At 54.5% G+C, this 25798-nt stretch overlaps 2 protein-coding genes across 3 annotated transcripts; one reads left to right on the top strand and one right to left on the bottom strand.

Annotated features, from left to right (window-relative positions):
* Nucleotides 1–3: 3 nt before the first annotated feature.
* On the top strand, nucleotides 4–12604 carry Aip (aryl hydrocarbon receptor interacting protein). Its single transcript, XM_021656192.2, has 8 exons — nucleotides 4–124; nucleotides 4202–4298; nucleotides 4936–5145; nucleotides 7863–8042; nucleotides 10159–10347; nucleotides 10848–11024; nucleotides 11119–11260; nucleotides 11568–12604. The coding sequence occupies exons 2-8, from the start codon at nucleotides 4275–4277 to the stop codon at nucleotides 11771–11773; spliced, it is 1128 nt and encodes a 375-aa protein (XP_021511867.2). The 5' UTR covers nucleotides 4–124; nucleotides 4202–4274; the 3' UTR covers nucleotides 11774–12604.
* On the bottom strand, nucleotides 12369–25798 carry Pitpnm1 (phosphatidylinositol transfer protein membrane associated 1). Of its 2 annotated transcripts, none has more exons than XM_060383680.1 (24): nucleotides 25665–25798; nucleotides 24604–24722; nucleotides 22989–23203; nucleotides 22779–22900; nucleotides 22377–22601; nucleotides 20692–21018; nucleotides 20516–20611; nucleotides 20320–20427; nucleotides 19457–19518; nucleotides 19122–19372; nucleotides 18191–18380; nucleotides 17982–18089; nucleotides 17595–17752; nucleotides 17308–17510; nucleotides 16355–16525; nucleotides 15721–15885; nucleotides 15398–15546; nucleotides 15191–15301; nucleotides 14696–14812; nucleotides 14375–14523; nucleotides 14140–14289; nucleotides 13879–14062; nucleotides 13469–13597; nucleotides 12369–12876 (listed from the first exon to the last, which is right to left on the bottom strand). In XM_060383680.1, exons 2-24 carry the CDS (start codon nucleotides 24679–24681, stop codon nucleotides 12613–12615), a joined length of 3732 nt encoding a protein of 1243 aa, XP_060239663.1. In that variant the 5' UTR covers nucleotides 24682–24722; nucleotides 25665–25798; the 3' UTR covers nucleotides 12369–12612. The 2 variants fall into 2 exon arrangements, with proteins under 2 accessions (XP_060239663.1, XP_021511865.1); XM_021656190.2 differs by having other exon boundaries at nucleotides 25659–25793.

Raw genomic sequence — 25798 nt, 5'->3', positions numbered from 1 at the left:
ACAACGGCCCCGCCCTGCCCGCTCGTCCTCCGCAGGCCTGAGCTGCAGAGCGCCGAGTTGATTCGAGATCACGTCAGCTTCTCGCGGGTAGCGGAACTCGCGGCGCCACCCAGAGGCTGCCTTGGTGAGAGAAAGCCCCTGCTGTGACCAGGATCAGTTTAGGCGTGTGCTTGAAGGGGCAAGACAGGACGGGGTGCGGGGAGAGGGGCTGCTTTCCAGATCCAGCAGCTCAAACTTAGAAGTGGTGGCCTGAATCCTAGCCCGCACTCCTGTGCCATCGAGACTCTTGGACCTATTCCTCCATCCTACACACTACGGCTTCCACTGGAGGGGTGTTCTTGTCATTTTGCAGATGGGGAAACTTAGGCCGAGAGCTTACGTTGCTTCCTCCAGTTCAGAATCCATGAGGCAAGCTAACGTGATTTTTAAAACAATCGTTCTCGCACCGAGTCTGCATTCCCTTCTGTCTTCTTTTGTTTTCTTAAGAGAGGGTCTCACTATGTAGCTCAAGCTGGCCTTGAACTCATGATCTTTTGCCTCAGTTTCTCTAGTACTGTGATTACAGGCATACACCAACCACCACGTTGGCTTTCTCATGCTCTTTTGCCTCCTCTCTCTTTCTCTATGTGTATGTGTTTTAAAACAAGATTTCATGTAGTACAGATTGGTCTCAAATTCAATATGTAATGGAAGATGACCTTGAACTCTTCCTGCTTCTGCTTCCTCGTACCTCCATGCTTAATTTATTCCATGTTGGCAATTGAACCTAGGGCCTACTAAATCCTAGGCAGGCTTTTAAAAAGGTATTATTATTTATTTTATGAACACTGGTGTTTTGCCTGCTTATATGTGTGTGTGAGAGGGTGTTAGAACCCCTGAAAGGGACTGGAGAAATGGCTCAGAGGTTAAGAACACTGGCTGTTCTTCCAAAGGTCCTGAGTTCAATTCCCAGCGACCACATGGTGGATCACAACCATCTGTAGTGAGATCTGGTGCCCTCTTCCCGTGGGCAGGCACGCAGACAGAATGCTGTTTAAACCACGTGGGTGCTGGGAACGGGTCCTTTGGAAAAGCAGCCAGTACTCTTAACTGCTGGTGTGTGCGGGCATGCATGTGTGTGTGTGCATGCATGCGTTTCATTATGTAGCCCAGTCCCCTCAGTGCTGTGTTTACTGTGGCTGCCTCTATGTGTGTGGTACATGTGCACATGTGAGTACCAGCAGACTTCAGAAGAGGTCGCCCCCTGAAGCAGTCATAGGCAGTTGTGAGTTGTTTGACATGGGTGCTGGAAACGGAGCCCAGGTCCTCAGCAAGAGCAGTTAACCCCTGAACCATTTCTCTACTCCCTAGTTTTCGGCATTATTTTTGTTCACTGCTCTCTCTTCAGTACTCAGGAGAGTTTGGAACTGGATAGATGCTCAATAAATATCAGCAGCAGGACAGAGTGGCAGTTTGCCAAAGTGGTACATCTGGTATTTGAACTCACACCCTCCTGTCTCACAGTTTTTGTCCTCCTTCATGCCTACCCACCCTCTCATTTTATGATCTCCCATAAAGAACTGAGTTAACCTCATTTTCTCAGTTTATGGCGCCTCCCTACTGTTATGGTAATTAATTTTTCCTTCACCATTTCCCATCTTCTCCCCCTCTTCTTTCGTTCCCCAGTACCTAGCCTCACTGTGCTTCAGCAGACCCTGCCTCTCCTATCCGGCACATGGCATTGTCTTCTCTGTGGATGTGTTTGCAATTTACAAACATGGTGTCATGTATCAAGCTCATTCTGTTGTTTACATTTTTCGTTTTTCCACTCAGTGCTAATGGGTTCCACATGCATCTTGTTTGCTGTTCCTACTAGCTGTAGGCACGGTACCAGTTGGGCTTCCAGCGCTCAGCCCCACAGCAATCGCGCTCAGGTCGGCCTTATGCACACATCTCTACTGTCTCCCATGAATGGTGTGTGTGTGGGGGGAACTCCTCTTTCAGCAGGTGGACATCCAGGTCATACAGCGTTTACCCTGGCGATTCTGCAGAGCTTGCAGATGCTCTTCTGACTTGTGGTGAGATGACACCCACTGTGAGGCTTCTGGCTTTCTCTCAGCCCCTGGTGTCATCCAGTTCCTAAGAGCTGGCAGGTCTGATGAGCCCAAGGCAGTGCAGTGCTTCTCTCCTTCCCAACCTTCCTTTTTTTTTTTTTCTTTTCTTTTCTTTTTGGTTGTTGGGTGAGTTGGTTTGGTTTGGTTTGGTTTTGACACTGCCATCTGACTATGTAGTTCTTACTGGGCTGGGACTCAGTATGAAGACAATGCTGTAGGTCTCCTGCCTCAGCCTGATAGTGATGGAGTTACAGGCCTACCTCATACACCTGCTTTCTTCCTTCCTTCTTGCCTCCCTTTTGCTTTCCTTTCTTCCTTCCCCTGTCAAACCCTTCCTTCCTTCCTCTTCCTTTTCCTCCTCCCTCCTGCTCTTCCTTATTTAGTGATCTGTTTATTTATTCTATGTGTGCACACACACATGTATATGTCACGGTCTACCTGTAGGTCAGAGAACTGAATGGGAGTAGGTTCTTTTTGTCCATCATGTGGCTTCAGGCATATCTAACTCAGATTGTCAGGCTGTGGCAGATGCCTTTATTAGACCCTCCCTTTTCTTTTCTCTTCCCCCTTCTTCTTTTTAAGATTTACATTTATGTGTATGAGTGTTTGGCCTGCATGTATGTCTGTGTTATCACATGTGTGCCTGGTACTTGTACAGGCCAGAAGATCCCCTGGAATTGAAGTTACAGATGGTTGTGAGGGGCTATGTGGGTTCTGGGAACTAAACACTAGTTGTCTGGAAAAACTACAAGCGCTCTGAACCAGGGAGCCATCTCTCCACCCCGTGTCTCAGGTGCTTTTCCCATTGAGCTGTCTCACTAGCCTGAGCAATAAATATCTCTCGTGTTAAGCCAGTCTTACATTGTTGGGTGAAATGCTGCTTGATCATCAGTTTCACTTTCTCTCTCTCTCTCTCTTTCGGGGTTTTTTGAGACACAGTTTCTCTGTGTAGCCTTGGCCTGTCCTGAAGTCGTTTTGTATATCAGGCTGGCCTTTAACTCACAGAGATCCTCCTGCCTCTGCCTCCCCAAGTGCTGGGACTATAGGTGTGCACCACCTCACCCAGTTCAGTTTGTCTCTCTCATCTTGCATTTGTGTGTGTGTGTGTGTGTGTGTGTATGAAACAATTTTCTCTGAGGTAAAATACAGAGAATGTCAACTTGCTGTCCTCACAGTTGCAAACTGTACGGTTATGTAGTCACAGTATTGTGTGGCCAGTCCCCAGAGCTTTTTAATTTTGCAAAATAGAAACTCAGAACTTACTTAAAAAAAACAACTTCCCCATTCCCACCATTCTACTTTCTATTCTGTGAACTGGCTATTCAAACACTTCAGTAAGTGTGATTATACACTATTTTTAAATGTGTGTGCGTGCTCGCCTACATGTGTGTATGTGCATTACACATATGCCTGGTGCCCACAGAGGCCAGAAGAGCACGTCCTGTCCCCTGGAACTGGATTTACAGAAGGTTATGAACTGCTATGTGGGTGTTGAGAATGGAACTTACATCTTCTGAAGAAGTGGCCAGGGCTCTTAACTGCTGAGCCATCTCTCTAGCCCAGACAGTATTTTTTCATGACTGATATTTCACTGAGAATATTGATAGGTTTATTTAAAGGAGTGGATTCCATTAGCTTAATTTGTGGGTGTGTATGCTGGAGAAAGAACCCAGGACCTCTTACAAGCCAGGCAAATGTTAAACACTGAGCTACACTCTTATTATTGTTTTTTTGTTTTGTTTTGTTTTGTTTTTTGAGACAGGGTTTCTCTGAATAGGTCTGGCTGTCCTGAAACTCTATAGACCAGGCTGGCCTCGGACCCACAGATCCACCTGCCTCTTCTTCCTGAGTGCTAGGATTAAAGGTGTGCACCACCACCACCACCCAGAAAATATTATTTTATATCTATCGTCATCTTTCCTGCTGTGGTGTCTACTTATCTGGTTCATGGGCCAAACTAAGTAAGCCATGTTGGTCAGCTTTCCTTCCTGTTGTATCTTCTGGAACATAAGTACAGCAGAGTAATTTTTACTAGAATTTGGGATAGCTTGCCTGTAAGCTCTCTGGGTTGATAAAAAACAAACCAAGCTTGTTTCCTCTTCCTTCAGAAGCCCTGCCCTCTCTGAGGACTTGCTGGAAAGTGAACCAGTCCGAATATGAAGCACTTAGCACCCGGGGCTCATGGGAAAGAAAATAATCCTCCCGGTAACGAAGATGGAAGAAGACACTGCAGAGGCTCCCCCCGCCCCTGACTCCTTACCTTGTGAGAGCAGGAAGGTCTCACAGCTGTTGTTTACAGCTAAGCTCTCTCTTAAGAGGTGGGGGCGGGGAGCGGACAGCTAAACACGTCCAAGCAAGCGGTCCCCACACATCCCAGACCCGTTCTTTTTTATTATTAAGACAGGGCCTATGTATAACCAAGGATGACTTTGAACTCCTGATCCTCCGCCTTGCCACCTTTGGAGCACTGGAATTTTAAGTGTGTGTCACCACACCGGACCGCCTTCCCTTTTTCGGAAGACAAACGTCCAGAATCTAGAAGTCATAATTTATGCTAAGAATGCAAACTAAAAGGCCCAAAAGGAAATACACGGGTGAAGCGGGATTTTTTTCGTTTTTCATTTTCCTAAGTGGAATGCTGCTAACAGGGCATCTACAACCTAAAAGGAGCTGCAGTTCCCAATAAAGTCAAAAGCGTAATTGCTAGGGAACGCCCGGGCCGCGCCCCACTGGCCAAACTAGCCCCACCCCTAGGGGGCTTTAGCCCCGCCCCCAGCTCCGCATCAAGGAGCCAATCACGGCTTTTTTCTGCATTCCCTCCCTTTTTGGCTTCTGCCCTCAGCTAAAATGGCGCTTCCTCAGACACTGCCGAGGCTCTAGTAGTTGCCGAAGAAGGTCCGGAAGCTACCGAGCGACTCCGGAAGTTGCCGAAAGGGAGCAGCGGGGAAGGAGGATGGCGGATCTCATCGCAAGACTTCGAGAGGACGGGATTCAAAAACGTGTGATACAGGAGGGCCGAGGAGAGTTGCCTGACTTTCAGAATGGCACTAAGGTTTGTGTCCATCCTCCCCCCTCCTTCCCCACCCCCGTCTCTCTTCTGAGGCGCGGTGCGCATGCGAGGCGGGAGGAGGCCGTAGGTGAGAGGTTGCGCATGCCCAGAGAGAAGCCGCCAGTCACCCTCCCGCTCACATGCCGAGCTCGACGCTGATTGGTCTGGATTTAAGTGGGAGTAAATTCAGATATGTCTACCCCGCCCCTTGGCTTTGTTTTAGGATTGCATTGGACAGGGGTGGATGTCAGTCGTCTCAAACTAGTTTGGGGGTGGGTGTGACCTCAGTGCTTATAACCCTACCCGAAGGTTCAAAGCTCATGAAGTTTTATGAGTAAAGGGACTTTCTGAAACCATCTAGAACAACTCTCATTGTTTAGATATGGAAGCTGAGGTCCTGGGACTCAGAACCCAGAGATCTGGTTTTCCAGACCAAACTTGTGGAAGCTTTCTGATAGATAGTTGCTTTTATATCCAGGATCCAAGTTTAGATGTCCCCTCCCTGAGACTCTCCACATCTCTAGGCCTCTCTGCTCTGTTGCTGCAGATCTCCAGGCACTGTTATGGGCTGGCACCAGTGAAGCCAAGAGCAAGGATTCTGTGAATGAATGTATGCTCTCTGGTCAGTGGTGTGGAGCCAGCAGGCAGCGAGTTTAGTTTGATGTGGTGAGGGGTGAATGCTGAGAGCAGAGAGCAGGCATGTGGTGGTAGTGAGCTCCAAGCTGGGCCTGGTGGCTCAGGCTTACAATCTCAGCTACTCATGAAGCAGAGGCAGCAGGATTGAAAGTTAAAGACTAGCCTGGGATACATCATGATTTCAAGGCCAGCCGAGAAACTTAATGAGACCCTGTCTTAAATACTAGATGGAGTTAGAGAACGGGCTTTGGAAGTAGACTGATAGGAGGGATTCTAGATGGAACAAACTAGGATAAAATAATAAAAGGGTAGAAATCTGTGAGCCAGCGCACCCAGTTAATAGGAGTAGGCAGGATTAAACAGTTATTGGGGTTCAGGACGGGGACAGTCTTCTGCCAGTGAGGTAGGTAGCGCAGTGGGTAAAGGCACTTGTTGCCAAGCCTGATGACCTGAGTTGGATTCCCAGGATTCAGGTGATAGAAGGAGAGAAGAGACCTCATACAGGCACTATGTCACACATAAGCCCCCAAATAAATAAATGAGTATAATTTTAAAATATCACTACAGTTAGGGGTGTGACTTAGTGGTAGAATCTAGGATGTAGAGGTCTTGGATTTTATCCCTAGCAGAAAAGTCAAGGAAAAAGCTACCAGTGAGCCCTGTGGTTCATGTTCCTAGGCTTATCTCCCACGATGCTAGACAGATACTGTTGATTCAGTTTTACTGATGTGGAAACTGACTTCAGAGAAGCAGCACAGCCATGCAGTAGTAAGAGCGTGGGCTCAGCTAACCATATCCTGTTGAGATTTCCGCCTCAAGCTCTCTCCTCTCTGCCCTCACTCTAACATGATCTTATCCAGAATCAACTTTAAAATGACTCCATGCCCAGATTACTCCCAAATATGGAGGTCTGCCTGTCCGTCTGCCCCCCCCCCCCCCCCGCCGCCCTCCTGACCTTGATGTTGAAATGGCACCATAGTCTTTTTTTTTTTTTTTTAAGACAGGGTTTCCCTGTGTAGCCCTGGCCGTCATGGAACTCACTCTATAGACCAGGCTGATCTCAAACTCACAGAGATCTGCCTGTCTCTGCCTCCTGAGTGCTGGGCTCAAAGGGGTGCACCACCGCTGATGGGCTGTGGTGATACAGTCTTAATCCTCTCCATCTGTGCTGTCTCCTGTCTATGTCAGTTCACCCATAGTGGCCTAAGTCATATAGACACCATCTGTTTTGGCTCTCTCCTCCTAGCCTTGTTCCTCTAAAAGTGACCACATCACAGCAACAAGAACCTAATTTGGATTATGTCCCACTTCCTCTCCGAGCTGCCCAGTGCTCTCATTTCAGAGTAAAAACTCGGCTCCTGGGCATATCCTATATGCCCTGTGGAGTTCATCCCTGCTTCTGCCTGGGCTCCATGAGTCTTCAGTCCTTGTTCACTCTGTGGCCTTGCTGTATTTGAACACCCCACGTATTGCTTCACTGTGTGAATGTTGTTCCTTTGGCCTAGAAAGTTCCTGCCTGAGTCCCTGTCTGATGTACTCTTCTCTTTATTCCTTTCAGAGCTCTGCTTAAAATTTCCCTCCTTGGCGAGGCCCCCACTCAGTTCTGTTAAAATTTTTATTTTTGCTCAAAATGCTAAAGAGAAAAGAAAGAAAGAAAAAAAAAAAGCAAAATCACTTTCCTCTAACATAGCATAGGGTTTTGTCTGACCCTCCTTCCTGTATTCTAGAAAGACCACGGGAGCTCCCATGTGGGTCCATGGCTTCTGTGTGGTTTACCCCTGTGTTTTTGTGCTTTGCACAGAGTGTAGGCCTGTGGTAGGAGCTTCGTAGATCCTTTCTGAAAGCGTGATTGGAAACAGGCTGTGTCTCAGCCCTGTGCCCCAGTAGCCATGTGCCCTCCGTCTCTTACTTCCCTGTCTGTGGTTCACTCTCACTGAGGTGGTGGGATAAAGCCAGGGGCAGGGCTAGCTGGTGGCCCCAGGAGAGCGTCATCTCTCACCACATCTCTAGGAGGAGGGCGAGATTTGAAATTGGGGCTTGGTGAAGCTTAGTACCTTTGCCTGATGTCCCATGTGGCCCCACAGGCCACATTCCACTTTCGAACGCTGCACAGTGATGACGAGGGATCTGTACTGGATGACAGCCGAACACGTGGCAAGCCCATGGAGCTCATCATTGGCAAGAAGTTCAAGTTGCCCGTGTGGGAGACGATCGTGTGCACCATGCGTGAGGGGGAGATTGCCCAGTTCCTCTGTGACGTCAAGGTATCAGTGCTGCGGTCTGTGGCATTTGTCTCGACATACCCTATATTCCACCCTCGGGTCCCCTGCCCCGGCTTAGCCACGAACTTTCTCCAAATGAAGCCAGGAGATGGTGGTGCACGCCTTTAATCTCAGCACCCTTTCCAAAGTATCACCAGTCTCCTGACTTGTGTCCTGGCCTCTATTCTCTTTCCCATCCATAAACCAGGCTCCATCCAGGGGACTCATTCTTACATGCAAATGGCCCATAGAGCCCGTTGCTTCATACTTTTATGGCTCTTGTTCACTATTAGGGCGGTGCATAACATGGCTGCTCACGTGTCCCTTGGAGTCTGGTCCCTGCTAACGTCTCCTCCTGTGTAACCCTTTGCCTGTCCTTCCCATTCATTTCCTGTAGCCAGGACCATCCCTCATACTGCAAAGCCAATTCCTGGCAATCACTGCTGGGAAGTTTTCCCCTGGCTGTTAGAGGTTTCCTTGAACCTCTCCTCTGGGTTCTCCTACCCTGGTTCCCTGCATGGTCAGGATCTGGCCTACTGTCTGGTTGTACCCATGTATGATGGGAACTGGCTTTTTCTTTCTTTCTTAAATATTTTTTTTTATGTGCACTGATGTTTTGTCTGCATGTGTGTCTATGAGAGGGTGTCAGGTCCTAGAGTTACAGACAGTTGTGAGGTGACACTTGGGTGCTAGGAATTGAGCCCAGATCTTCTGGAAGAGCATTCAGTGCTTTTAGCTGCTGAGCCATCTCTCCAGCCCCAGAACTGGGTTTTCCTTACTTCTTGTTCCCAGATGGAACCAACCCACAGCCCTGTGTCCAGAGGCATCTGCATGTGAATGTCCGCCAGGCAGTCCGCTGTGTGCAGAGAGCAGGGGCCGTGGGGAGTCATTATGTGAATTCCACTGTCCCTGCATCTTTCTGACAGAAAGGTTCTAGGCTAAGCCGTCTTCTGTTCCCATCTTCTCAGAGCTTTTTCCTTTTTCACTCATGGTAATGAGGACTGAACCCAGGGCATCAAACATGCTAGGCAAATACCCCACCGCTGAGCCATACACCCAGCTGCACTCTGTGGAAGCACTTGTTTTCAGCGTGCATGCGTGCGTGCGCCCCAGACTGGCTAATGAACTCCAGGGACGCACCCGTCTCTACCTCCCAGAACTGGAGTTACAGGCATTCCGGGTCGCTCATACACAGCTTTGACATGGGTGCTATGAATCTAAACTCAGGTCCTCACACTTGACCCTTTGAGCCCCTGGTTTTTGTTTTGTTGTTTTGGATTTCTGTACTGTCCAAGATGCTCTTGAACGCCCAGACTCAAATGATCCTCTAGCCTCCGCTTCCTAAGTAGGTAGGATAATAGGTGCACCAATGCACCAGGTAGTTCCCCCTGGGGACTTTTTGTCTGTCTGTCTGTCTGTTTTTAGAGGCAGGGTCTCTCTATAGTCCTGAATGTCCTGGAGCTCACTCTGTAGAACAGGGTGTCCTCAAACTCAGGGCTCAGGGATCTATCTCTTAAAGTGTCTACTACCACAGCCAGCTCCTTTGGGCATTTCAAGTTGCTGCCCTGTGCCCAGCTCTGAGATGGGCCTTGACATGAATAGATGTGGAGCAGAAGGAAGAGGTGGTGCTGGGGACAGGATGTGGTAAGGAGCTTGGCTTGTGGGCTTCATCCCTAAGAAGAAGAGAAGGGGGAGGGGAGACAGCAGAAAGAGGAGAGAGCAAGACAGGAGATGGACAGGAGACAAGTGAATTGTTGGTCTGTGTGTTTGTGAGTTAGGCAGGTGCTCGATTTGGCGGCCAGAGATCATGGCAAAGCCGAGGGCTTTACTGAAAGGGTAGAGAGGCACCAGAGGAAGCTGGGCAGTGGTGGCGCACCCCTTTGATCCCAGTATTCAAGAGGCAGAGGCAGGCGGATCTCTGGGTTTGAGGCCAGCCTGGTCTACAGAGCAAGTTCCAGGATAGTCAGGTACACAAAGAAACCGTGTCTCCAACCACCCTCCCGCCCCACCCTACTGTCCTCCCCTCGCAAAAAAAAGAAAAAGGCACCAGAGGGAGAAAAACCTCTGGTTTTCTTTGTTTGGATGGTGATGAAGCTCTTCTTGTGCCGCCTTCCTGCAGCACGTAGTCCTGTATCCGCTGGTGGCCAAGAGCCTCCGCAACATCGCCGAGGGCAAGGACCCCCTGGAGGGCCAGCGGCATTGCTGTGGAATTGCTCAGATGCACGAGCACAACTCCCTGGGCCATTCGGACCTGGACGCCCTGCAGCAGAGCCCTCAGCCTCTCATCTTCCACATTGAGATGCTCAAGGTAAGGGCCCCTCTGTCTCAAGGGGGCGTTAGCCCTACCTCCCCACCCTGCTGTCCACAGTTGGTCTGTGAAAGGACAGGGAGAGGAAACTATGCGGAAGTTCCTAGGGCCCCGCACTTTGTCTCAGGCCTCAGGGATCACCTTTGGGGAGGACTGACCCGCCCACCCACCTTGCCTCTTCTGTCCTTTGTCCATGAGCCCATCTTTCCCTGCACAGCTGGCCAGTGGGCCATGCTTTGAAGGTTTAGGTAGTTCCTCTTGTCCATGTAGGTTATTTTCTGCCAGGGCATGGGTGTTTGCCATCGTCTTCACTGTTACATGAAGTCCTTAGTACTCGGTCTGGCTGGGCACAGAGGGGCTGATGAGAGTGTACTAAGAAAGCCGTGATCAGGTAACATGGTTTCAGCGAGGCCCAGCCAGCCTTGCCCTGGACAAGTTTGCTGCAGAAGACTCCGAGATGCCCCACGGGCTCTGCCTTGAACTGACCCCTGCCCTGGCAGGTGGAGAGTCCTGGCAGCTATCAGCAGGACCCATGGGCAATGACAGATGAGGAGAAAGCAAAGGCAGTACCACTCATCCACCAAGAGGGCAACCGGTTATACCGCGAGGGGCAGGTGAAAGAGGCTGCCGCCAAGTACTACGATGCCATCGCCTGCCTCAAGAACCTGCAGATGAAGGTACACTCAGAGGCCGCAGTGGGGCCACGTGGGGGAAGCCAGGGCTAAGGCCAGGTCTCAGCATCTCCACTTTGCCTGCCCCCACACACCCCAGGAGCAGCCTGGGTCACCTGACTGGATCCAGCTGGACCTGCAGATCACACCACTGCTCCTCAACTATTGCCAGTGCAAGCTGGTGGCTCAGGAGTACTATGAAGTGCTGGACCACTGCTCCTCCATCCTCAACAAGTATGATGGTGAGCACCAGGCCCTGGGCATTCCAGCATGACCCCTGCCCAGCGCAATGGGCACTGGGGCCCAGTGCTTAGCTCTGACATCTCCCCATTCTGAGACCCCCCACAAGAGCCTAACCAGAGCTCCCATCCCAGCAGGGCAAGGGTTGTGTCCAGGAAGTATGGGTGGTACGACAGGGTGGGGCAGCATTGGCCTGCTGTTGAGAGAGTAGACCAGCTCTCCCCAGGGTGGGCCCAGGTGCCGGGAGACAGGCTGGCTATTCTTCTCTCATGCCTCTTGAGTGCCTTCTGCTTTCTGGTGTCCCTGCAGACAATGTCAAGGCTTACTTCAAGCGGGGTAAGGCCCATGCTGCTGTGTGGAATGCCCAGGAAGCCCAGGCTGACTTTGCCAAGGTGTTGGAGCTAGACCCTGCCCTGGCACCTGTGGTAAGCAAAGAGCTGCGGGCCCTGGAGACAAGGATCCGGCAGAAGGATGAGGAGGACAAAGCCCGCTTCCGGGGCATCTTTTCCCACTGACAGGGCCTCAGTCCTGCCCTGCCCTGCCAAGCCCACTGCTGCCATCACTTGTCCACCCCACTGCCACTTTGCGCTTCTCTGTATATAAAGGCCTTATTTATCTGTCCATCCCAAAGGCTGCTCATCACTGGCTGGCTGCTCGGTGCGCAGTGGTCAGCAAGAGATCAGGATCTCACTAGGTCCCTACTGGTCTGCTCTAAGGTCTCTGGGGGTGTTTCTTTCTGGCTACTCTAGTATTCAGGAACCTCTAGTATTAAGTAGTAGATAAAGCAGGAATGGTCCATATGGGTCACTCTATTCTAGCCTCAGGTCCCATGATCCCCTGGCTTTGGCTTTTAGAGACAGAAATTTCCTTTGGGGCAGAGGTGAAGGAGGGCTACAAAGCAAGAAGCCATGTGACTCTCATAAACTCAAACACCGTCTGAGGTTGGGGGCAGGAGAAGAAATAGGCAGACTATCTAGGAAGTGACCCAGGGAAGAGCAGCCAGGACCCTTGGGGAAAGCAAAGGGGCCTCCAACCTGGCCATACTTCATGACCCTGAGCAGGTCCTTGCCCTTTTCAGCACTGAAGTGCCCCAGACAGGAAGGCCCTCAGTAGAGTGCAGTTGTTTATTTTTATAGGTTCACACACTGGAAAAGCTGCTGGGCCCTAGCCTACTCCCTCCTTTCTCCCCTGGGGGCTAGGTCCCCCTGCCCCCAACAAAGGGAAGTAATACTGAGGAGTAACCACACAGGTTGTGAGTGCAGGGCTGGGGCCAAAAATCTAGGCCCCAGTCTCCCTCACAGTCACCAAAGCCCCTTGAGTATCAATAAATAACCCAGGTCCAGCCACGGTTCGCTCACTCTTCACTGTCCAGCTTGAGGCTGATGCTTCGAGTCTTGCCCCTGGCCAGGGTGGTGGGAGGTGTCCCTGGACCCTCACGGTCCACCTGGCTGGGGCCTCTGGAGCGAAGCAGCTGGCTCTGCTTACGGAGGAAGTCCACAGGGGCAGTCACAGCATAGCTGCTCTTGGCCAGAGCAGCTCTTGGAGGTCCTGAGGGGGCATGGGAGTGGGAGCCTGCCTCCAACTGGCCCAAGTGGGCCACATAGCCATCTGACAGGAACTGTGGGCAGAAGGAGGCAGGGATGAGGGGATGGCCAGCCTCAAGCCCATCCTCTGCCCTCCCTGTTCTCCTGAGGCTCCTGCACAGGGGAGGTAGACTGAGTGATACTGGCAAGTGGCAGCCTGGCGTAGCTTGACCGGAAGCCTTCTTCCAGTACATAGTATCCCCAGACTGAGCCAGGCACCTTGGCTCTACTCCCCAACCTGCCTCTCTCTGGACCTGACTCATCCTCAAGCTGGCATCTTGGGGAAATAACAGCATTTGGTATTTAGTGAGCACCCAGGCCTAGCCCTGAGCCTTTGACCTTTGTTATAAGCTAATGGCTACAGATAGTACTAGCATCATTTGCAACCCACAGCAGAGGCTCAGAAAGGTCAATGCACCTGCCCAAGGCAAGAGGATCAGTACCTGGGACCCTGAGCAATCACAGCCTCTGTGACTACTTCTAGTTTATACACAGCAGGTACAGCCCACGGCCCCTGTCTTAGGAGGGATAGTCATTGGTGCCACAAAGACCTGCCCCTTCTCGTAGGACTGACTCAACACATTGCCTTACTCCTGAAATCCTCTTCCCAGCCTTCCCTGGCCTCACCTGACACTGCGCCTGCAGCTTCCGCACAGCGCGGCCAACAATGTAGGTCTGGCTTGGAGACAGTCCCAGGGCAGCGTACACCGCAACATCTTTTGGTGACCCATATCCAGCCACAATGTTCAGTTCTACCTGTTGAGAAGCCAGTCAGCAGCCCCGAGGGTGGAGCCAGAGGGCCGAGGGCGTGGCATGCATTCCCAAGTTGCTGTTTCAGGGGCACTGCTAGTTGTGAGGAGATGGGGACAAGGTCCTGGTCAAGACAGCTCGATCTCCCCAGCTGACCCCAAGGACAAGGGCCCTCAGGAGAACAGGACCACAAAGACCTCATTAGGTCCAAGTTGACAGGAGTGGGACCACTGCCGTGTGGAATGGGGTGCGTGTGGGCAGGATGGGGTCATTCTCAGCCACAGTACCTCTTGCACCAGGCTCTGCAGAAACATGGCTTTCTGCCGCAGTGGGTCATGGGTGAGGCCGTCACAGAAGGAGACGACACCGTGGGGGAAGTTGTGTTGCGACAGCCAGGCTACCACCCGGTGCTTCTGCATGTCAGGCCGGCCCGTTACGTACACAATCAAGTAGCCTGAGTCCTGCCAGTGCCTGTGGATGGAGGCCTGTCAGCTCCACAGTCCAGAGCGATGACCGGTCACTGTGGCCAGCGGGGCTGCGGTTCCTACCTGACCACGTCCACAGCGCCAGCGCGCACCTTAGGGTCACTGCCCATGATAGAGACACTGGCAGTGAAAGAGCCGTCGATGCTGAAGACCACAGCCTCTGTGCCTCGGGCCACCACAGTCAGACAGCACTCGGCATAGGTGTGATCACCCCTGTGGTCCAGGGAGGCATGGCATAAGCCAAGTGTCGTGGCTGTCGGAGCCCGGCCCCTCAGGAGCCCAAAAGCCTGCTGCTCACCTGACCACCATGCGTACGGGGTAGACACCAATGCCCAGTGCACGTTCTGAAGGCACCGGGAAGGTGAGGCGGCCTGAGCTGTTGGTGACCTCTGTGCCAAAGTGGATCCACTTGCCTGACAGTGGCTGTGTCATGACGTAGACATCCACCTGGAAGGGGGTTGGAAGGGGGTTGGAAGAGCTGTGGAGGCAGAGCTGCTGTGCACCATTTGACAGGCAGGCGAGAGCAGAGGGTGGCTAGGCAGGGAGGGGGCTCACGCCCCACAGCTCATCAGCTGTTAGGGCAAGGTAGAAAGCAGGAGCATGGGTGTCTGGTCCTGACCTTCTCTCCAGTGAGTGTAACCACATCCAATGGTCCATACATGAAGCGCCCATTCAGCACCTGGGGACGGCCCTCACATACCACGGTGTCACTTGCCCGATGGTTGGAAGTGACATTCTGGTGGGAAAGAGAGGGTGGGTTGAGATGGGATAAGGACGAGACTGTAGGGAGGAAGACCTGGCGGAGGGTGGATTCAGGGCACTCTGAGGGTGGGGCATGAAGGAGGTAGGACTGCCGAGGGAGACCATGAGACCAAGCATGTGGACATCTGTGTACCCATGCGCAGTACGTGGCGGGGGAGCTGTCTGACAGGATGCAGAGGATGTCAGGTCACGGTGAATGAGGATAACAGCCAGGAAGAAGCAGGTAGCGGAAATAGAGGTTTCCAGAGGCAGAGCCAGGGCAAGGTGGGTATGAGGCCAGGACCCTGAGGGTGGGACTTAAGAGGATGCTGGGGATATGGCCCCAGCTGGTTCCTGGCAGCCGGGCACATACCCGGATCTTGACCTGTGTGCGTTTGCGCTGCCACTTCTCCCTGGGGAAGGCAGGGCTGTAGATAGACGGCTCCTCACACTCCGTCAGCTGCGGCTGCTCCTTCTCAATGACCTGCTCAGGCAGGACACCAGGCAGGAAACAACAGCCCTCTTCCACAGTCCTGTGCTTCCCGTCTGCCCGCTGGCCCACATCCCAGGCTCCACTCACCTGGCGCAGAATGAAGGCCACCACATCGGCTGACTCCCAGTAGCTGGCGTGGAAGAGGTGGGGCAGCGTGACCGTGGGAAAGGCGGTGAGTGCCTCGGGGCAGTACAGTGAATAGTCGATCCGCTTGGTTCCCCACCAGCGTTCCAGGACTACACAGCCATGGTGGGCAGCGAGTCAGGGTGGCCTGCTGCCCACCGCCCATCTACCTGGCAAACGGCGGTTCTTCCCTCCCTCATTTCCATCTACCTGGGACAGTGTGTCTACTTTATGAAATGACACTCTTCCAGACAGGCTGACAGTGCGCGCCCGTAGAGCTGACTTACTCTTAACCACCTCGCTGGTGGTGCTGGGGGCTGCTGGCTGGGCTGTTGGCTCACTGCCTAATTCATTGCCCTTCCAGAAGGCACCGCTGGCCGAGGTGGGCGTGGAGGGCACCATCATCTCCAGCTCTTCCAGGAAGAGGCCCGAGTGGGTCTGCAAAGTGTCAGCTGGGGAAGAGGACCAACCTGAGCACCAGGCAGGGCAGGGCTGCCCCACGTCTCTTCTTCCAGAGGCCCCAGAATAACCCAGCTCCTGGGCTTACTATGTGTCCTTTGAGCCTCTGCTTGGCTGAGGCGGACAACTTTCCAGTTTTGTTTGTTGGTTTTCAGGGAGGAACAGTGCTGCCTCTGGTTGCGCTTAGTAGTCAGCTATACTCCTACCAGAATGCCTGCCACCCCAGAACATGCAAACAAACACACGTGCCCCGAGTGCGTGCAGCCAGCAGCACGTGGAGTGCTCGGTGACATGCCAGTACCCCTCAGTCTCTCTAGATTAGTCTAAGGGTCCTGGGAATCCTGGCTGCCTAGGGGAAGGAACCTTGCATCCAGGAGAGGTTACCTATGATGTGGGGGCTACCTGCTGACTTTTACTGACTCCCTCTCTCAACACTGGCTGGGGGGAGGGGGAGAGTTGTACCCAGCAGCAGGGATGAGCCATCTCCGAGGGGAAACTTCTGGTAACGTGGCACAGCCAGGGGGGCGATGGCCTGGAACTTAGGGGCCAGCAGGGGCTCCAGGCGGGAGGCACAGGGGTCAGCGGCGTGGAAGAGGTTGTAGATCTGCTCGCAGGCTGGACGCATCTGAGCCACTGTGTACCCATGAGAGAGTAGGGGGAGTTTGTTGTTTGTTTGTTTGTAGGCAGGGTCTCTCTATAGCCCTGGTTGTCCTAGAACTCTGTAGACCAGGGTGGCCTTAAACTCACAGAGATTTGCCTGCGTCTGCCTTGCAAGTGCTAAGTGCTAAGATTAAAAGTGTGTTCTGGTACGCCCGGCCTAAGTGCTAAGATTAAAAGTGTGTTCTGGTACGCTCGGCCTGTGGGGGTGCCCAGGGAGGGATGGGTAAGCCAGGCATTGCAGGGGTCTCCTGGCCAAGCAGCTGGGAGCCTTCAGTGGCTGTTGAGTCATGACATGGAGCACTTCCTATGTGAGAGCCCCTTCTTTTAAAAAAAAAGTCTTTAATTTCCCTTTAGATTTATTTATTTTATGTGTATGCGTGTATGAGTGATGGGCATGAAGGTCAGAAAGGGCTATCAGATGCTCTGCAACTGAGTTACAGTTGTGAATTGCCATGTGGGTGCTAGGAGTTGAACCCTCTGCAAAAGCAACCAGTACTCTTAGCCTCTAAGTCAACTATCCAGCCTCGGGAGCCCTTTCTTACAGAGAATACCTTCCCCCCCCCGCAAGATGCTCCTCCTGGTATCCTTTTCTGGGTCTTCGACCACCCTCCCCATCCCCCCTAGCCAGGCCATTCCTTCACAGCAAGGAAGGACAGTAAGTAAATACCCCTGTCTCAAGTGAGCCAGCAAGGCTAGCGGAGGTTGGGAAGGAGCAAACAAGCAGATGAGCCCTCCTCTTTACCCCAGAGACTCACCCTCCAAGGCGGGCATCACGGTTTTGCGTAGAGCCAGCACCAGACCCAGTGGGGAGCCGAAGAGGAAGAAGCCTGAGACCTTGAAGTCCAGGCGAGCGGTGTTGGTGGGGCCCTCAGCAGCCTCAGAACTGGCAGGTGGACAGGAGGCCGTGCTTGCCCGACGGGGCTCTCCAGAGGATGTGGCCGCGGAAGCTACCTGCAGGCTGCAAGGGAAGGAGATATTCAGTGCTGTTGCCTCTGAGGTCCAGCCTATGCTAAGGGTAGGGGTTACTGGGCAGGGATGTCACCTGTTCTGAGAGCCATCAGGCTCAGGATTGGCCGTGTCACCGGAGGTACGCTGAGCAGGTAGGGCTGAGGGTTCTGGGCTAGCACGACCCAGTACCTCCACCCCGTCTGCCAGTGGGTCCCGTACTGGACCCACCTCTGGGGAGAGCATCTCATTGTTCTAGAAAGAACAGAGGACAGAAGCATCCTTAGGCCCGAGACCATCTGATTCCCACTTAATTTGGAAGTAAGGAGGCAGGCTTGGGGTTGGATCGGGCAGAGTCCCAGAGGAGACTCCACTTTGCAGCTGGGGCCCTGCCCACATGCAAAGAGGCCATATTCCAGCGGGGCAGAGACCTAGAGATGGAGACAAACCCCCTCCTGAGGAGGCTGGGTTTGGCCACACTGACCATGCTCCCACGGCGGCTGCTGCCCCGACTCCCTGTGCCCGCACTGGCACTGTGGCAGAGCGCATCAAAACCCAGGATGCCACCAACGCCATCTCCGATCAGCACCACCTGGGTGAGAAGGTGGCACAACTCAGAGGCTGTCACCACCCAGATGGGGCCACTGCTGTACGGGTACTGGCTGCTTCTTGGGAGAGTGTCTAACCCCTGACCTGCCCGCAGAAACCCGTGCCCTCCGGTGAGCGCAGGAAAGCTGCATAGGCCTGGTTGGTGCGAGCGATGACAGTGGCTACGGCACCCTGGTAGCGGGAGGATGAGGTGGCCAGCAGTGGCAGGGCAGCCAGCGGGATGTGGTCCTGGGAGCGGGACAGGCTGTCACCGTCATGACTGTACGGGCTCAGGCTGTGGGAGGAGAAGGGGTGGCGGGTGGGTAGAGGCCTTCAGTTTCACCACTGCCACCAGCTCCCCTGCGCCTGCCAGCAAGTGTCCTTCGTGGGGCATCAGACCTGAGAGGCGTTCCAGGCGGAACTATGGATCCGGTCTGTGCGTATCCAGGCATGATGCCGCACCCCGTGACCCCAGCCCTCTGGAGCGGTGGTTCCCAACTTTCCTAACGCTGCCACCCTTTAATCCAGTTCCTTGCGTTGTACTGACCCACCCCCGCCACAGAATCATTTTCCCACAAGTTGAGGCCAATCTCAGCTATAATGAGTTCCAAGCCAACGAGGGCCGGAGTGAGAGCATCTCTCGGAAGAGCAACACCAGGGGCCGGAGCGATGGCTCCACAGTTTACTGGCTGCTCATCCAGAGAACCTGGGTCTGGCCGCGAGCACCCATGGGGCAGCTCACAACTGTCTGTAACTCCAGTTCCCAGAGGAGCAGATATCTTCTGGCCTCTGGACACTAAACACACACGCAGTACACAGATACACACATAGGCAAAACACCCATCCACATAAAATAAGCATAAAAGCGAAATCAAACAAACCAATCTAGATCTGGTCGGTTCGTGGCCAGGACCGATCCAGGCATGTGATTTCTCTCTCTACCCCCAGGACCTTCCTGATCTTGGGAGTCCCCCAAATAGATGATTGCCCCTTGGGGACCCTGTGTGTGCGCCACCCTTCCAACCCTGGCAAGTACTTGGAGACAAGGGCATAGGCAGCTGCGCAGATGGGTGGGCAGGGCACCAGCCGCAGCGCCACGTGGCCCAGGGCCTCGGGGAAATGGACCCGGGTGACAGCCTCAAAGGCTGTGCTCAGCGTTTGCACATCGGCCTGCTTGGAGCTGGTGTCTCCAGGGCCGGAGTCCAGGATGCTGCCGCTGTGCAGGATGAGGAAGAGGGCATGCACGGAGCACGCCTCAACCCCTAGGTCCCCCGATCCATCCAGGCCCTGAGGACAAGATGAGGTATGGGGTGTCAGTGGCCAGTCAGAAAACGAGAAGAACACGGGCATATGGTGGTTGAACATACTTGCCTCTGAGTCCCTGGGAGCTCGGGCCCCATCTTCAATGCCTTTGGTAGCCATGACTGCAGGATCTAAGGCAAGGGAGAGCCAGTGAGGGGGAACCAAAGACCACTGCGATCCTCTCCTTGGCGCTTCAGGTACCCTAGTCATGATGGCTACCTGCTATTCCCTATCTTGCTCTCGCCCAAGCCTCCAGGCCACTTCACATTTTAGGCTTCTCCCTCATGCTGGCCCTGGGATGTCGCCACAAAGCGTCCGGCGAACTACTCATCCTGTCCCATGTGACACAGCAAACCACAGGATTGGGGGTTTGGTGGAGGAGCACTAGCCCAGCAAGCGTAAGTGTTCTACCGCCAAACAAAATCCCCAAAGCCAAACAAAGCCGCATCAGCAAGCACCTCAGGGGAACCACATGATGGCCGCAGCCGCACGTGGCAATTTATGCAGTTTATGCTGAAGTGAATTAAAATACGATATGAGAAAATAAAACCCACATCATGGAAGTGCCTGCTCTTCATGTGGTGCTGGTGGCTACCACGGGGGGGGGGGGGGGGAGGCTGAGACCTAGAACATTTCCACTGTCTTAGTTCTGCTGGACAGCAGTGGCTCAACCCCGTAAGACCCAGCGTAGGTATCAGTACCCATGGCAAGTCTTCCTGGATACCCAGGGAGTCCGTCCCTGCCACCTGGACTTGTCTGCTCCTCTCTCATCCACCATCCCACCTTTTACCCACCCTCTTGCCATCTAAGCATCGATGGGAACCCTCTCCAGACTGACCCTCCTCTCTGGCCCCATTCCCTCAGGGCTGAGCTGCTGTGAGTCCCTGCGGCACACAGGGCGCTGCTGTCTATCCTGAGGCGAGGTCTTTTACCTGGCACCCCCTCCACCTCGGTTGGGGAGGCAAAGGCATCAATAAAGTCATTGGAGTTCCACTTGGTCATCTCCTTGGGGAAGACTTCATCACTGTCTGAGAAACCTTCTGAGGGGACAGGGGGTTGTGTCACGGGATGGGGTGTCTTAAGATGGCTCAAAGACCACCCCCCTCCACACGTGTCTTCTGTGCTGACCGTGGGCATCAAAGAATTCTTCCTCGGAGCTGTTCTCAGAGTCTCGGGCAATGTTCTGCATGCGCCACTCAGACAAGCTCTGTGGGGACACGCCACCTGTGGGGCCACCTGGGCTTCAGCTTGGGAGCTCAGGCAGGGCGAGTGGCTCCCTCCCAGCCCCTGTCCCCCAGTCTCACCTCCATGCTGGGATGAGTAGGAAGAACGGGAGGATGAGGACCACTGCTTCCCAAAGCTGGCATCTGGTGAGGCGTCGGGACCAGGAGGCGCCTCAGGCCCATCAGGGGTGCCAGTACTGCTGGTCCTGGGCCGGGCCTCAGTGCTGGTTTTCCCAGGGGTCTGCACCTCAGGACCCTCACTGCCAGCATTGCACTTGGCCATACGCTGAGCCAGCATGCGTGCGGTCTCCTCCTCCAGCGCCCGGATGTCAGCCATGCTCAGTTCTACCCACTCATCCTGCCAACACCAGGCCTGGCGATGGGCCCGAAGCATCACCCTGCGCAGACCTGCAGGTGCCCCAGACATCAGAACCGTGCCTCCCACTTCCACTTCCCCGCCGGCGCAGCCGCATGCCCAGTCCTCAAGGTTAGGTAATGGCTCCCTGAGGCATACCACCTACCAAGAACCACAAAGTAGAGCAGGGCCTGAGCTATCTAGCAAACAGGACAGGAGACGGGAGCATTTGTCTGCCTGTCCTTTCTGGTCTATTTCTCTGGACACTCTGACCCTGTCACTCTAGCAGACAGGACCAAGGCTGTGGCTTGCTTTCAGCTGGCTTCCTGCTGAGGAGCTAACAGTTAATTAAGGTGGTAATAGTTAATGAAATGTCATGGTTAATGAAGGTGTTAATAGTTAATGGGAATTCTGGCAATCCTCAGAGGGTGAAGTGAAAGAAGATACCCATTCTGGGTTATTTTCATCTTAAGGGGAGAAATAAAGTTAAGAGACCCCGAAGAATCGAGGTGTAAAGTAATAATGGTTGAATTACAAACCCTTGGAAGGAGATGCATTAGCATCCTAAGAGAGGTTGCTTGTCGGTGACTTTTTCCAAAAGCATCACAGGGAGTCTGCATTACTCTTTAAACTCAGTGTAACATCTGCAAAATGGGAATGGCAGTAGCCCCAGTCTTCAAGGGGTGTCATGAGTGCTAAAGGGGACCCTGCAGTAAAGGATCTGGTACATGTCAGTCACTCAGACACTGGCTGTCAGATCTGTCCTCACCCCTTCCTCATGTCAGAAAGGAATTTAAGGTGCTGAGATGCCCCACGCTTGCTGGGACAGCTGCAAGGGTCGGGAGTGGGTGGAGTCCAACCTGGCTATGGAACTCTCCCACCTGGGGATGGTCCTTCTACGTGTGTGCACGTGGCCCACATTAAGAGCTGACAAGCAAATAGGGCTGAGCAGCAGCTCTGGGGGATGAAGAGGCTTAGATTGGGTCTTCGTTATCAGGGCCATGGCTGTGACCCTGGGTGCTGGGGAAGGGAGGGCACCGAGGGGAAAACAGGGATGGAATCAAAACGCTTCTTAGCAAGCCCTGGGAGGGCTGGCGACCCTCCTCGGAGTCTCTCAGTATCGCCAAACTCATAGAGGCTTCACAAAGGTAGCAACGTCTTTGAGTATCGGAGACAGCCTGGACCTCAGAGACCAGGCTGCCATGTTCTTGCCCTCCTGATTCTTTTGGGTCATCTCAAAGCAGGCTCCTTGAGTCCTAGCCAGGGTACACTAGCCCCACCCTCCCCTTCCCCGTGTTCTACCCTAGATGGAAATGATGGTTTCATGCTGCCATGTCCCCAGTGGATGGGAGCATTTCTGGCTCCAAACACGGGCCTGGACATGCGGGATGCTCCTCATCCGGATGCTCACCGACATCATGGATGAACTGCTCAATCTTGGCCTGCATGCCCCAGTAGCGGAACTCGACCTTGCACAGCTTATAGGCACACATGAGAGGTCCCGTCTGGGCTGCCGTCCGAGCCCAGTCATCAGCCAGCGGCCCTCGGCCTGTTTTGACGGAGCGATAGAGCCGAGGGTCCTCTTCTGCTTTGTACTCTCCGGGGGCCACTGCATCCCGCACGATGTCGATGGTGTCTGAAGGGGTTTCAATCCAGCACTAAGCAAAGCCAGCCCCCGTTCTGATCTCTGCCCCACCACCCCAAAGGATTAGGAGGGAAGCCTCTCACAGACAGGAAGATGAGACTTAGAAGTGGGGCACTCATCGGAGACTGCCCACCAGGGTAACAGCAGGGGGCCCCAAAAAGGCCTCACCCAGGATCCTCTGCCTTCTCTCAGCCCCACTCAGGTTGAAGACGTTAGGCTGCTGGCCGCCATCAGGCAGGTAGTAGGTCTCTATCTCAATGGAGAATTTCTCCACAAAGGGGCAGGTGTACCTGGCAGAGGGCAGTAGAAAAATCACTGTGGTGTCCACGGCGCGGTTTCCTTCACAGTCCTGAGCCTGTGCCTACCTCCCGCACTCACCGTGTTCGGGTGTAGGGATAAGCATTCCAGGATTCCTCTTCTACCTGCAGAGCAGCCTTGGGCAACAGTGCCCGGAACCAGCCTGGGATATGGGATCCCACGTGGTACACCTTGTGTGTGTACTGCCCGCTGCCTCCGGGCCCGTCTGTGTAGGGCCGGTTGGCCAGGATCTCCACACCGCTGCCCTCGCCACTTGACTCCTCCCGGCTCTTCTTCTGCAGCCCAGGACAGAGAACGGGGGAACTCAGCCCCTCGCTTACATCCTGGGGTCCTCGGGTTGGTTCTGATTCTTTGCATTAACCCTTCTTTTAAAGAGGTTTATTTAAGCGTGTGAGTGCTTGCCTGCATAAATGTGCGCGCATCACACACACATCTGGTGCCTGAAGGGGGCATTGGGTCCCCAGAACCTGGGAGTCGCATTGATTGTGAGCTGCCATGTGGGTGCTGGGAACAACAACAACAACAGAAATCCAGGTCCTCTGCAAGAGCACCAAGCGCGTTTAGTGGCCGAGCTTTATTTACAGCCAGAACAGCCTTCTAAGTCCCTGCAACTTCCTGGGGTTGGGATGGGAGGTTCTGCCCAGTTCCCATGGGTTTCCGCAGCCTAGCACTTGATCTGGTTAGTAACTGGTTGGGATGCAGAACCGGTATCTGTTGACAAACAGCACCTACTCCTGCCACAGCCGGAGCAGCAGCAGAGGGAGAAGACAGGAGTAAGGCGAGCGCTTGAGGAAAAGAAGGCTTGGTGAGGGTGGAGAGCTGGGAACCGAATCCCAGTAGGATGGTCACTTGAATATGTGGTGGGACGGGGTGTGCACGCACGAGCGTGTGTGTGTGTGTGTGTGTGTGTATGCACGGAGGCTGGGGGATTGTCGGTAGGGCAGGATGAGTAGGTTCAAGGAGGAGCACTAAGACCACACCTCTCAGACTTGGCTCGCCCCCTTCCCGGCTCCTGTGGTATCCTTCAAGAGCCTCCAGCTGTCCTTTCCTAACTCTGCAACCCCGATGAGACCCACTCAACCCCCGAGGTGGGATGTGGTCCTCCTCACAGACAGGCCTTAGAGAGCAGGCCTTCCTCACACCCCCTGAAGCCCTAAGAGCTTGCCTTGATCCAGCATCTTTCTCACCGCCGAGGCCAGATGCCTTTCCTCACCATATAGTCCCTGCCTGCCCTGACCCTGCCACAGTTTGCGGGCCTGATCCATATGCCTCCTTTCTGATCTCCTGGGGATGCCAGAATTCTACACTTTTCCCTAGAACCCCTTCCCGCTTAAGCTACCTACCACCTAGTGTCCCCGATTCCCCAATCTCCTCACAGACTGCATTCCCTTCCCCCACAGGATTACAGATTTTAGGATTAAAAGAGACCATATGTGGGCTGTGCAGGCTGGGCATTTAATGCATGGAAAGCACCGGCTGGCCTTTCTTGCCCTTCTGCCCTTCTGTTCGACACTTGCACTTGAATATCCCAAAAGGATGTCTCTCTTTCCTCTTCTGGGCTAGAAAGAACCCACTAACGGAACTGGCTGGGCGACTATCCCCCAGCGGCCTGTGAATTCCTTCTCCCCTCCACTGGGAAGCATCGCTTCAGCACAGCCTTCCCCAGCGTCCTCACCTGGATCATGTAGAGCTGGGCCACCTGGTACTCCTCCAGGCTCATGGGCAGCAGGATGTGGTACTCCTTGACGAGCATCCTGAAGATGCTCCGGTGACCGCGTGCGGCCTCCGCTCCTCCTAGCGCAGGGTACCGCGCGTCAGTCAGTGCAGGGCGGTGGTGCGCGGGACCGAGCCCTGCGCGGCCGCCGGGGGGCTCGGGCCGCGGAACCCCATGCCCGGGCCCGCCGCGGGGGAGGCAGAGGCGAACCCAGTGTTGCCTCCCGCGCCGCTGCCGGAGTCAGGAGCAGCAGTAAGGCTCAGAGCTGACCTCTTTTCCACGCAGCCCCCGCCCCCCGCCCGCCTGTCGTCATGGCAACCGCGCGCTGACGCGGGCCCCCCAGAGCGGCGGACGCGGGCCGACACGCCGCAAGGCCATCCTCGCGTCTCCACGGCGGCGGCGTCCAGCGCTTTCGGAAACAGCATCCCTCCGTGCCGCGCCCGCCCTCCAAGCCTGGAACCTTAGGGACCCGCCCCCTTCACGACTTCATCACCCCCACCCCTCCCGAAGTCGATGGGGGCCCGTGTGTCCCACTCGCAGACATCCACCTAGACCCTCGTCCCCCAGAGCGTCTCTCAGGGAGCATCCCCTGTGCGTCCCTGCGACTCTGCTAATGCTAACTTGGCTCCCGGTGCCAGGAAAAAGCCCTCGGCGACCTCCACGCCCGCCTTCACCACCCTAGCGGCCACCGGGGTCCTGAACTGTACTCTGGGTCTGCGCCGACTTTCCCCTCGTCCTTGCCGCCACCCCGGCATCTTCCCACGAGGTTGGCCATTCCGGGCTGCTGCCCATTCCGCTGTCCGCTGGTAGCCCTCCGGCCTCCGCCCTGGGAGGCCCGCTCTGCCCACCTGCGTCCCGGCCTGGCGCCACAGTTCCGCCGCAGCCGCCCCTCCCACCCCCACCTCGTACCCGGCGGGCAGGCGGGAGAGAGGCCCTCGGGCTCTACTTCCCTCTGCTCGGCGCCTCTGTCGCCAGGCGCGCTCCTGACCCGCCCGCTCACCGGTGTCCCCTCTCACCTCTACCTTCTGGCGGGCGCCCCTCACCCAGCCCGGGCAGGGGCGGCCGGCCCAAAGGTGGGAGTCCGTTGTGCCCCCAGTCCCGGCCTCGGATTCCAGATGGAGCCCGATCCTCTGGAGGCGCAGAGCCGGCCCATAGC

This window comes from Meriones unguiculatus, chromosome 1 (assembly GCF_030254825.1).
Source record: "Meriones unguiculatus strain TT.TT164.6M chromosome 1, Bangor_MerUng_6.1, whole genome shotgun sequence".
Taxonomy (NCBI): Eukaryota; Metazoa; Chordata; class Mammalia; order Rodentia; family Muridae; genus Meriones; species Meriones unguiculatus.
Note: the sequence above shows the minus strand (reverse complement) of the source record. Positions and strands in the feature narration are given on the sequence as shown.